The 12838-nt window shown below is 38.2% G+C and overlaps 1 protein-coding gene across 1 annotated transcript; it reads left to right on the top strand.

Annotated features, from left to right (window-relative positions):
• The first annotated feature begins 2029 nt into the window (after positions 1–2029).
• On the top strand, positions 2030–3163 carry ACTRT1 (actin related protein T1). Its single transcript, XM_041740278.1, has one exon. The coding sequence runs from the start codon at positions 2030–2032 to the stop codon at positions 3161–3163; it is 1134 nt and encodes a 377-aa protein (XP_041596212.1).
• The last annotated feature ends 9675 nt before the right edge of the window (positions 3164–12838 follow it).

Here is a 12838-nt window from a genome sequence, read left to right as displayed (position 1 = left end):
TGATATATCCATTGATGTTAGTGGCCTGTTAAAGTACTCTATTAATATTATATTATTCTCAGTTTTTTTTATGTCTGTTAATATTTGCTTTATGTATTTTGGTGCTCCTCTGTTGGATACATAGATATTTATTATTGGTATATCCCCTTGTTGGATTGATCCCTTTATCATTATGTATGTCTTTTGCTACAGTCTTTGTTTTAAAGTCTATTTTGTCTGATATAAGTATTACTACCCTAGCCAAAAGCCACCTCTTTTATTTTTTTATTTTTTTTTCTTTTTTTTTTTATTTTTTTAATTAACTTTTATTGGTGTTTAATTTACCAACATACAGAAAAACACCCAGTGCTCATCCCGTCAAGTGTCCACCTCAGTGCCCGTCACCCATTCCCCTCCAACACCCGCCCTCCTCCCCTTCCACCACCCCTAGTTCGTTTCCCCGAGTTAGGAGTCTTTATGTTCTGTCTCCCTTCCTGATATTTCCCAACATTTCTTTTCCCTTCCTTTATATTCCCTTTCACTATTATTCATTTTTTTTAAAGATTTTATTTATTTATTTGAGAGAGAGAGAGCAAGCGAGAGAGAGAGCCCAAAAGAGAACATGAGCAGGGGAGAAAGGCAAGAGGGAGAGGGAGAAGAAGATTCCTCAATAAGTAGGGAGCCCCATGTGGGGACCCTGAGATCATGACCTGAGCCAAAAGCAGATATTTAACCAAGTGAATCACCCAGGTGACCCCTAAAAGCCAGTTCTATAAAAAAGTTCAAAGAAGTAGAGAGAATATTTCTGCTGATATTATATAGATACATAAGGATTATAAATAAATAGTATGCTGTTAGATAGGTAAAGATAGGTAAAGAAACTGTATTATATCCAAACAGTGGAAGAATCTTGCAGGCAATATGCTAAATTAATTAAGTCAGACACAAAAGGCCTCATACTACATGCTTCCATTTATATGAAAAAGGCAGAAGAAATTTATAGAGACAGAAAATATATTAGTGATGTTTAGGGCCCAGGAGGACAGTCTAAAGAGAGTGATAGCTGAAGGATACAGGGTTTCTTTTGGGGGTAAATAAAATATTCAAAACTTGATTTTTGTGACATTTTCACAAATCAGTGAATATACTGAAAATCATGGGAATGTACACTATAAATGAGTGGATGTATTGTTTGTGAAATTTATCTCAAGAAAACTGTTGAAAACAAGAAACACATATGGGGGATAATAAAAGAGTTTTCTGAGTACCTCTGAAACTGGATTAAGGGCATCTTTATTCCAATCTGAACTTTGGTTTTGTGGTTAGTTCCTCCCCTTAGCAAAGGGAAGGGTATATTTTGTCATTCCCCCAAAATAATTTAGCAGTGGATAGAAGCCAGTTTTCTGAAAGAAGCCCACAGTTTGGTTGCTTTACTTGGTTCTAAGGCTAGGCTTTTGCTTCAGATTCATAGACATAAACTGCCCATAGGTATGCTTTACCTTCCTCTTTTTAAAATTTTTTAAGATTTTATTTATTTTTTCATGAAAGACACAGAGAAGGACAGAGACATAGGCCAAGAGAGAAGCAGGCTCCCTGTGGGGAGCCCAATATGAGACTCCATCTCAGGACCCCAGGACCATGACCTGAGCCAAAGGCAGACACTCAACTGCTGAGCCACCCAGCTGCACCTACCTTCCTCTTTTTTCATGTTTCTTCAAGCTAGGAGTATTGGTGGCTCAGAGACCCCACCCCTTAAAATCCCTTTGTTGCTCTCTGAGGATAATTGTTGCCTTGGCTAGATTATTACATAGGAGGCATCATCACTGAAATTGCCATAGCAGTCCCTGGGATGCCTGAAAGGGGACAAGATTCATGGGTTGAAGATGGGGTATTCTGGGGGAATGGGGACAGCCTGCTAGCTCCTCCTGAGTGTTAACCTGAGAACTTTGGAATCCTGTGGTTTTAAAACTTCCAGTGGTGCCTGTTGTCATACAAAGTGCCAAAGAGTTTTTTTTTTTTTTTTTGAAGTTCGGAAGAGCATGCTTCAGACATGTTTAATCCACATGTATTAGATATTCCAGCTGTAATTTTTGACAATGGATCAGGACTCTGCAAAGCAGGTCTGTCTGGAGAGATTGGACCCCGTCGCATCATCAGTTCTGTTGTGGGGTATCCTAAATTCAACATGCCATCATCAGAAGCCACTAAGAAAAAGTACCTTGTGGGAGAAAAAGCCCTATACAAATATGAGGCCTTGCATTTGCACTACCCCATTGAGCGTGGACTGGTAACAAGATGGGATGAAATGGAGAAACTTTGGAAGTATCTTTTTGAGTGGGAACTAGGAGTAAATCCTTGTCAACGACCTGTTCTCATGACTGAGCCCTCCTTGAACCCAAGGGAGACTAGAGAGAAGATGGCCGAAGTAATGTTTGAGACGTTCAATGTGCCTGCTTTCTACCTGTCCAATCATGCAGTGGTAGCACTGTATGCCTCTGCCTCTGTCACAGGATTAGTGGTGGACAGTGGGGATGGGGTCACTTGCACAGTCCCTATCTTTGAGGGTTATTCCCTGCCTCACGCTGTCACCAAGCTCTATGTGGCAGGAAGGGACATCACAGAGCACCTCACTCGCCTCCTCCTTTCTAGTGGAAGTACTTTCCCTTGCATACTCAATAAGGCCTTAGTTGGTGACATCAAAGAGAAGCTGTGTTATGTGGCCTTGGAGCCAGAGAAAGAGATATGCAAGAGGCCAGAAGAGGTTCTGAGAGAATACAGACTGCCAGACGGAAATGTTATCTACATTGGAGACCAGCTGCACCAAGTGCCTGAAATTCTTTTTGCACCCGATCAGCTGGGTATTCACAACCCAGGACTCTCCAAAATGGTGTCCAGCAGCATTATGAAGTGTGACACTGACATCCAAAATAATCTTTTTGCAGAAATTGTGCTGTCTGGGGGCACCACTCTTTTCCCTGGGCTTGAGGAAAGACTTATGAAAGAACTGGAACAGCTGGCTTCCAGAGGAACTCCCATCAAGATTACAGCTTCTCCTGATAGATGTTTTTCTGCATGGATAGGTGCATCCATTGTGACCTCTCTGAGCAGTTTCAAGCAGATGTGGATCACTTCTGCAGATTTCATGGAGTTTGGGACATATGTTGTTCAGAGAAGATGCTTTTAAGGAATCCATAACACAGGGGACTGCTTGAAGTGTAAGATCACAGGAGCACTTGTGGAAGGTGACATCTTTCCTTGGGCTTTAGCATGGTGTTTGATAAAATTGATATGACATTTTGGTTTCAGTTCATTTTTGGTGGCAGCAGAGTAATTTCTTATCCAGATAATGAATCATTTTAAGTAGTTCTATTACACCCTTTCTGGCTCATGGACATTGTTAGTTGTTTTCTCCGGAGAAATCCTTTATTTGTTAATGTTGTGTCTACATGGCAGGGTTTATAGTTAAAGCAGGTACTTGAGCCTCATGCCCATAAGCCTAACTTGGTAGGATCCCTGGGGACTTCATTTTAATCAAGTATCTTGGGTATTTTTGGCAGATCTCGTGCTATTGAAAGACAGAAATCACCAGAGAAAGTGTGGGAAGTGGAGGGGAAATTTCCTAAAAGAAATGCGACCCTGCTGTTAGGGCTTAACAGAGCCTCTCACTCAATTGATCCTTTATTAGCAAAATAAGGTTCTCTGCTGTTATCAGGGATTAGGCAACTAAATAGGATGGAGCTATTTTCCTTGGCAAAGTGGCTAAATGTGAATAGAATTCACTATTTGATTAAGGCTCTCTAAGTTCAAGGCCCCTATTTCCAGTGGGAGTATTAAGAATCAACACATCTGCTTTTTGTTTTTTATTTCAATTATGTTTATGGCCTCATTTAGTTAGTGGTAAAATACTGGAAATATTTAATGGTAATCAATAAATAAATTATTAAATAAATTATGCCTGTATGAATTTTTTCTCATTAGTGTTATTTTTACAAAATATGGAGACAAATGGAAAATTCAGAGAAGTCTTTGTAATTCAAATTATTTGGTAAACAAAATAGTGACACTTTCCCATATATATGTCTGTGCACATTAATATGTACATATGTAAATGTATATTTTAATGTAATTATAAGTACTTGGAGAAAAGTACAGAAGGATACATACAATCAAGTTCACATAGATTGGTGGAACAGAAGAAAATGAGAGGTAATACAGGCAAAAAGAACAGGATGGGAAGCAAATCACAAAGAGGTATTCCCAAAATTTCAGCCTGAGTGAAATAAAGGCATTAAACTAAAAAGAAATGTCTATTTTGCACTTATCTCCTCAACTGCATTTTCAGAATGTCACATTGCTGGCTTGATATAGCTATGAAAATTATTGAATGATATAAATCACTATAAATTAGGTATTTTATTTTTTAGATATATTTGAGAGACCTGGCTTAATAACACTCTTTTGTTTATAGATAACTTAGCAAAACACAATGGAACCAGAAGATAGTGGAATGCCACCTTCAAAGAGCTAGGGAAGCATTACTCTTAATCTAAAATTACATACCCAGAAAAATCATTCCAAGAAAGACGGTAAAAAAAAAAAAAAAAGATTTTTTTTTGACAATAATGAAAGTGTCTACTGCCAATACAGCATCCACTAAAGGAAATTTTACATTATTAATTGAGGATATATAGAAATAATCCCAGAATAAGATGCATAGGTCATAAAAAATAATGAACATTTTAAAATTATATAAATAGAGGTAAATTTAAAATACTGACCACATTAATTTGTAGTATTAACATAATACAAAGGACAAAAACTCTATAATACTAAAGGACTAAGCCATGGAAATTGATTTGGGTTAAAAATCTTTTAATATACTTGCATTTGTCAGAGAAATATTAATTAAATTTAGACTGAGTATTGAAACTGAGTGGTCTGTAAAAAACTTTAAAAATAAGAAAAAATATGAAATAACCATTGTGCAATTGGAAATACTAAAAGATATTTCTTCAAAAAAGTATCAAAAATAAAAATTTAATGAAAATTATAAGCTAATTAAAAATGAATGAGAAGAGAGGAACCTAGGTGGCTCAGTTGGTTGTGTCCAACTCGATTTAAGTTCAAGTCATGATCTCAGGGTTGTGAGATTTAGCCCCACAATAGGCTCTGCACTGGCCATGGAGCCTGCTTCAGATTCTCTGTCTCCCTCTTCTTCTGCCCTTCTCCTCATCCATTTCAAAAAAAAAAAAAAAAGAAAAAAAAGAAAAGAATGAGAAGAAATTATTAGATATTAAGGGGTGGAATGCAGCTACTGCTGAAATTAGTAAGAAATGTATAGTCTTGGGACAGCTGGTGGCTCAGCCATTGAGCATCTGCCTTTGGCCCAGGGTGTGATCTGGGAGACCCAGGATCGAGTCCCACATCAGGCTCCCTGCATGGAGCCTGCTTCTCCCTCTGCCTATGTCTTAGCCTCTCTCTGTGTGTCTCTCATAAATAAATAAAATCTTTTTTTAAAAAAAGAAATGTATAGTCTTAAATGTTTATGTAAGTAAAAATAATGGGTGAATATCAAAGAGTTAATGTCTAATTTATGAAAAAATAAACAGAATAAACCCTCAAAATAGGAAGAAGGAATTTAAAAAAATAGGAAATCAGAAATTAATGCTATCTGCAACAACATGTATGAACCTAGAAGGTATCATGCTAAATGAAATAAGTCAGAGAAAGACAAATACAACATGATTTCAATCATATGTAGAATTTAAGAAAACAAATGAACAAAGGAAAAAAGGACAACAAACACTCTTAAATACAGAGAACAAACTAGTGATTGCCAGAGGAGAGGTGGGTGAGGTCATGTGCAAAATAAATAAAGGGGATAGAGAGTACACTCTTCTTGATAAACACTGAGAAATGTATAGAATTGTTGAATCATTATATTGTACACCTGAAACTAATATAACACTGTGTGATAATTATACTTGAATAAATAAATGGATGGAACTGGAAGGTATTATGCTGAGCAAAATAAGTCAATCGGAGAAAAACAATTATATGGTTTCACTCATATGTGGAATATAAGACATAGTGCAGAGGATCACAGGGAATGGGAGGGAAAACAGAATAGGAAGAATTTGGAGAGGGGAACAAATCATGAGAGACTCTTAACTATAGGAAACAAACAGAGTTGCTGGAGGGGAGGTGGATGGGAAGATAAGGTAACTGGGTGCAAGCATTGAGGAGGGCACAGGATGTAATGGGTACTGGGTGTTACATGCAACTGGTGAATTACTGAACTCTACATCTGAAAGTAATGATGTACTATATGTTGGCTAGTTGAATTTAAATTAAAAAAAGAAATCAGTTGCATTTATATACCCCATTAATGAAGCAGCAGAAAGAGAACTCAAGTAGTCAATCTCATTTACAATTGCACCTAAAACCATAAGATACCTAGGAATAAACTAACCAAAGGTGTAAAAGATTTGTGTTCTGAAAACCCTAGAACCCTTATTAAAGAAATTGAGGGAGACACAAAGATTTGGAAAAACATTCCATGTTCATGGATTGGAAGAACAAATATTGTTAAAATGTCTATACTACCCAAAGCCATCTACACATTCAATTCAATCCCAACCAAAATACCACTAGCATTTTTCACAGAGCTAGAATAGACAATCCTAAAATTTATATGAAATAAAAATGACCCTAAATACCAAAAAAATGCTGTGAAAGAAAAGCAAAATGGGAGGCATCACAATCCCAGACTTCAAGCTGTATTACAAAACTGTAATCAAGACAGTATGGTATTGACACAAAAACCAACATATAGATCAATGCAACAGAATAGAAAAGCCAGAAATGGATCCACAACTATATAGTCAACTAGTCTTCAATAAAATAAGATATTTACTGCCGAATAACAACTATATGGTCAACTATTCTTTTACAAATGAGGAAAGAATATCCATTGGAAAAGACGGACTCTTCAACAAACAAAAATAAGTATTACATAGTGTTTCACCGTGTGACAGGTATTATTAAAGATGTTTCATTTGCATTAAATTAATTAATTTTAATAATAATTCTATCTGGTATATGCTCTAATTTTTTAAAAGATTTTATTTATTTATTCATGAGAGACACAGAAAGAGGCAGAGACATAGGGAGAAGGAGGATAAGCAGGTTTCATGCAGGGAACCTGATGTAGGACTCAATCCTGGGACTCCAGGATCATGCCCTGAGCTGAAGGCAGATACTTAAACACTGAGCCACCCAGGCATCCCAATAACATACCGCTTCTTGTAGGGCCTGCTCTAATTATTTTAAAAATGAGAGTCTAGATAATGGGTTAGTTTCCATTGTTTTCCAAAGATCACACAGCTAGGAAATGGTCAAGCTGAAAATTGGACAAAAGCAAATATCATGTGATAGTTTTGGAAAATGATTATTGGTATAGTTACATTCTTGTCGGTTACATTGACAACCTCCACCATTGTGAGTGTATATCTGTATTTAATAAAAATAATAATGAGTATTGGTGTGAAAGAGATAGTTTCTGAATCCTTTATCCTCATCTATTATCTATGCAAACATGAGAAAATTATCTAGCCTTCAATGACTGCCATAGACCCAATGTGCATGTTCTCCCAAATTTCTTATGTTTCTTATGTTCAAACCTATTCTCCAATGGACTTATATTGGAAGTCATAAGGGTGGAGCTCTTATGAATAATATTAGCATCCTTATAAAAAAGATCCCAGAGAGCTCTCTTACTTCTTCCACTCTGTGAGAACAGCAAGAAGACAGCCATCGGTCAACCAAGAAGTGGTCCCCCACCAGACACCAAATCTCTTAGTCCCGTGAACTTGTGCTTCCCAGTCTCTTGATCTATGAAAAATAAATGTTTATTGTTTACATCATCCATTCTGTTAATTTTGTTATAGCAGCCTGTAGAGCTGAAGATAATGTCTCAAGAATCGCATCTGCACAATGGCTGTAATGATGGCAGTTGTCTCAAAGAGTTATCATGAGGATTAAAATACTTAAGCCATTTAGATATTTGTCATAGCATCTGACATTTAGTAAGTTTTCAAAAAACCTATGTATAAAAGTTTCGAATACTATATAAGTGGTTTACTTTAATACAAGTAATCTCCTTCCTCTATTGTTAAGGAAAGAATAACAGGTTCCTAAAGATTTTGACAGTGAAATAGAAAAAAAGAAATCCTTAATTTACTTTCTTCCAATGCATTGTACATCTCTGTATAAGGCATAGAAGTAGAAAATTTTTCAAAACCAAAAATATTGTTTTGCTTTTCAGGACTACATGAATAATTACTTCAAATTTGTACTTAAATTTATCCACACAGGAAAGATTTCATGATTCCTAAGTGCATACATTATAACTATGTGAAAAACGCTATTTTTCTTTTTTTCCCACTGGCAGCAGTCTTAATTCTGTTAGTAGCTCCCTTTAATCAGGATTCTGCCTGTTTTCCCTTTCCTTGGAAAAATTGACGGTTTTGTTTTAAGCTCCTAAAATCAAATATTCTAATTAAAGGAGAATGATTTAAAACAATATAACATCTGATAGTTTTTTTTTTCTTAAATAGAGTACCAGAATACTGACATAAATAAGTTTTTTAAAAAGAGCTATGTTATATGAAGGGGGAGAAAGGTAAATAAGAAAAAAATAGAGTATAAAGCATGGAGACCGGGTAAGTTGTAAAAGAGAAGAAAACAAGACATAAATGGAAGTAGAATATTATTTGTAAAACAAGGATATTAATTCACCTATGAAAAATAAAACTTAATAATGGCAGCTATTTGCTCAAAATTTATTTTAAATATTGTTTTCAATTTTAACAATAAAGAGACAAAATACTAAGCAGAGTGTAGAGTGCAAATTAAAACATTGTAATACAGCATCTGATGGATATCTAGTTTTTAAGTTCTCTATATTGATATTCTGCACTATTATCTCTGATCCATCACTGGAATTTAACGTTTACAGGTTGTTTTCAGTTATTATGGTGGCGATTTTAGGGATGAATCCCCAAGGGACATATATCAGTCTAAAAGCAGCTGGTATCAAGATGTCGAGAGACAACTTGCAAAGGAGTGAAACAAAGGCCTTGAAAATGATACTTCTTTGTGGTAAACAATACCTAGATATATTTGTGGAAATGTAAGCATTCCTAGAAATAAATGTGAAAACAAAATTGTTTGCAAATCTAGACTTTAAATGACAGGAAAATCTTTTTCAATTAGTGTGAGTTTAGATACTACATAACCTTTATTTAGTGCTCACAATGCATTTTGCTAAATTCTTTTCTTGCAGTATGACATTTAATTAAGCAATAGTGTAAGTTAGTTATTAGTTTCATTTCCTAGGTGACAATGTCTAAGACCATGCATTTATTTAATGACAACTCCAGATTCAAACTCTGAGTCTTCTTCCAGAAGTTTAACTTTTAAGTTTATTGTCTTTAAAGACTTTTGCATTAGTTTCATTTGGCACTTATTTAAAAAATCAAAAATTTAGAACAAAATGCTAAAAACAAAGTCCAGACACATGTCTCTACAAAGTAATCACCAAACAGTAACGTGACAGACCCTATTATCCAAGCTAGACTTACAAAGATACAATATCTTCAACCTTACTGGTTCTAAATAACTGCCAGTTCTTTAATGTAGTAAACTAATTGTAAAAATATAGAGTAATTGTAAAAATGGCCCCAATTTTTCATCCGTCACTGCCTTCTGGCCGTGGCTTATGTGACTCATAAGCTCCTCCTTTCAAGAGTTGACGTCTGTATTTCTTTGTATTTGGGTCATCCTTGTAACTTGTGCTGACCTAAATAAAGAGGTAAATTAAGACAGGCTCAAAATCGTAAAAAAGATGAATTTACTTGGGATTAGAAGAGGAATTGCAATTCCAGACATGCAAACTCTGTAACAATCTACAGGTGAGTCTGTTAAGAGTTTAGAGTACACTATATTTATGAGCAGGAAACTTAAAGAAGGAAGAGTTTAGTAATAGTCTGTTAAAGTCAAAACAAATGGAGACCATCTTTGAAAATTTCCTAAGCAAACAAAATCAGTTCAGTCAATTCAACTTATTTTGTGAAATCAACCTGACCTAGGTCATTTTTGTTCATGCCTCTGGAAACCACATGGAAAGTGTCCCAAGGTTGATATGAGGGCTACCCCTGGCCAACACCCATTTAAGAAAATTCCAATATTATTAATTCATTATAAATTGGACATTATAAAACATACATAAGCTCGTGTGTGGTTTTATTTACTGCGGGAACCGGGAGCCCGATGTGGGAAGGAGAAGCAGCTCCATGCACCGGGAGCCCGATGTGGGAAGGAGAAGCAGCTCCATGCACCGGGAGCCCGATGTGGGAAGGAGAAGCAGCTCCATGCACCGGGAGCCCGATGTGGGAAGGAGAAGCAGCTCCATGCACCGGGAGCCCGATGTGGGAAGGAGAAGCAGCTCCATGCACCGGGAGCCCGATGTGGGAAGGAGAAGCAGGCTCCATGCACCGGGAGCCCGATGTGGGAAGGAGAAGCAGCTCCATGCACCGGGAGCCCGATGTGGGAAGGAGAAGCAGGCTCCATGCACCGGGAGCCCGATGTGGGAAGGAGAAGCAGCTCCATGCACCGGGAGCCCGATGTGGGAAGGAGAAGCAGCTCCATGCACCGGGAGCCCGATGTGGGAAGGAGAAGCAGGCTCCATGCACCGGGAGCCCGATGTGGGAAGGAGAAGCAGGCTCCATGCACCGGGAGCCCGATGTGGGAAGGAGAAGCTGAGCTCCCCTGTACCTAACTAGGACCTATCATTGTTCATGTCTATGAGTACAGTTTTAACAAGAATTGTGTCAAGTCTGTCTAGCCAGAATATTCTAATTTCAATATCAAATTACGTTCCTCTTCCCACCCCCTATCCCTTGTAAGAGATGTGATCACCCTGGCCTACCTTCAACAAGAATCCTGTTTGGTGAGTTCAGTAATAATTACCCTACCAACATAGTAACTTTTTGTTCACTGATCCCCCTTTCAAAACTCCATTACTTGGCTATAAATCCTTACTTTCCCTTGTATTCAAAGTTGAGCCCAATCCCTCTCCCCTACTGCAAAAGTACTTTTCATTAGTCTCTATACCTATCACAATTGTCCTGAATAAAGTCACCCTTGCCATTTAACAGTTTCATGAATAATTTTTCTTCTATATTTGATTTGAACAACAGATACAGCAGAAGGGAAAGTGTGCCAATTCTAATCCTAGATCTTAAGAGGCTTTATGCACTCCCAATTTCTTAAAAAAATGTATCACCATCATGGTAACAAATCCTCCATGCACCGGGAGCCCGATGTGGGAAGGAGAAGCAGCTCCATGCACCGGGAGCCCGATGTGGGAAGGAGAAGCAGCTCCATGCACCGGGAGCCCGATGTGGGAAGGAGAAGCAGCTCCATGCACCGGGAGCCCGATGTGGGAAGGAGAAGCAGCTCCATGCACCGGGAGCCCGATGTGGGAAGGAGAAGCAGGCTCCATGCACCGGGAGCCCGATGTGGGAAGGAGAAGCAGCTCCATGCACCGGGAGCCCGATGTGGGAAGGAGAAGCAGGCTCCATGCACCGGGAGCCCGATGTGGGAAGGAGAAGCAGCTCCATGCACCGGGAGCCCGATGTGGGAAGGAGAAGCAGGCTCCATGCACCGGGAGCCCGATGTGGGAAGGAGAAGCAGCTCCATGCACCGGGAGCCCGATGTGGGAAGGAGAAGCAGGCTCCATGCACCGGGAGCCCGATGTGGGAAGGAGAAGCAGGCTCCATGCACCGGGAGCCCGATGTGGGCTCCATGCACCGGGAGCCCGATGTGGGATTCGATCCCGGGTCTCCAGGATCGCGCCCTGGGCCAAAGGCAGGCGCCAAACCGCTGCGCCACCCAGGGATCCCTCACCTTTCCCTTTTATTCCCTTTCACTAATTTTTATATTCCCCAAATGAATAAGACCAGATGATGTTTGTCTTTCTCTGATTGACTTATTTCATTCAGCATAAAACCCTCCAGTTCTATCCACGTCAAAGCAAATGGTGGGTATTTGTTGTTTCTAATGGCTGAGAGATATTCCATTGTATACATAGACTACATCTTCTTTATCCATTCATCTTTCGATGGACACTGAGGCGCCTTCATAGTTTGGCTATTGTGGACATTGGTGCTATAAACTTTGTGGGTACAGATATGTCTCAGGTTTTCACTGTATCTGTATCTTGGGAGGTAAATAACCAGCAGTGCAATTGCTGGGTCACAGGGTAGCTCTATTTTTAACTCTTTGAGGAACTTCCACACAGTTTTTCAGACTGGCTGTACCAGTTCACATTCCCACCAACAGTGCAAGAGGGTTCCCCTTTCTCCACATCCTCTCCAACATTTGTTGTTTCCTGTCTTGTTAATTTTCACCATTCTCACTGGTGTGAGGGGATATCTCATTGTGGTTTTGATTTATATTTACCCAATGGCAAGTGATGCACAGCATTTTCTCATGTGCTTGTTGACCTTGTGTATGCCTTCCTCTGTGAAATTTCTGTTCATGTCTTTTGCCCATTTTATGATTGGATTGATTGTTTCTTGGGTATTGAGTTTAATAATTTCTTTATAGATCTTGGATACTAGCCCTTTATTTGATAGGTCATCTTCTCCCATTCTGTAGGTTGTATTTTAGGTTTGTGGACTGTTTCTTTGGCTGTGCAGAAGACTTTTATATTTTTTTAATTTTTTAATTTTTTTAATTTTATTAATTTTTTAATAAAAATTTATTTTTATTGGTGTCCAATTTACCATCAGAT

The sequence above is a fragment of the Vulpes lagopus genome, chromosome X (assembly GCF_018345385.1).
Source record: "Vulpes lagopus strain Blue_001 chromosome X, ASM1834538v1, whole genome shotgun sequence".
NCBI classification, from domain to species: domain Eukaryota; kingdom Metazoa; phylum Chordata; class Mammalia; order Carnivora; family Canidae; genus Vulpes; species Vulpes lagopus.
This window is presented reverse-complemented; position numbering and strand designations above follow the sequence as displayed.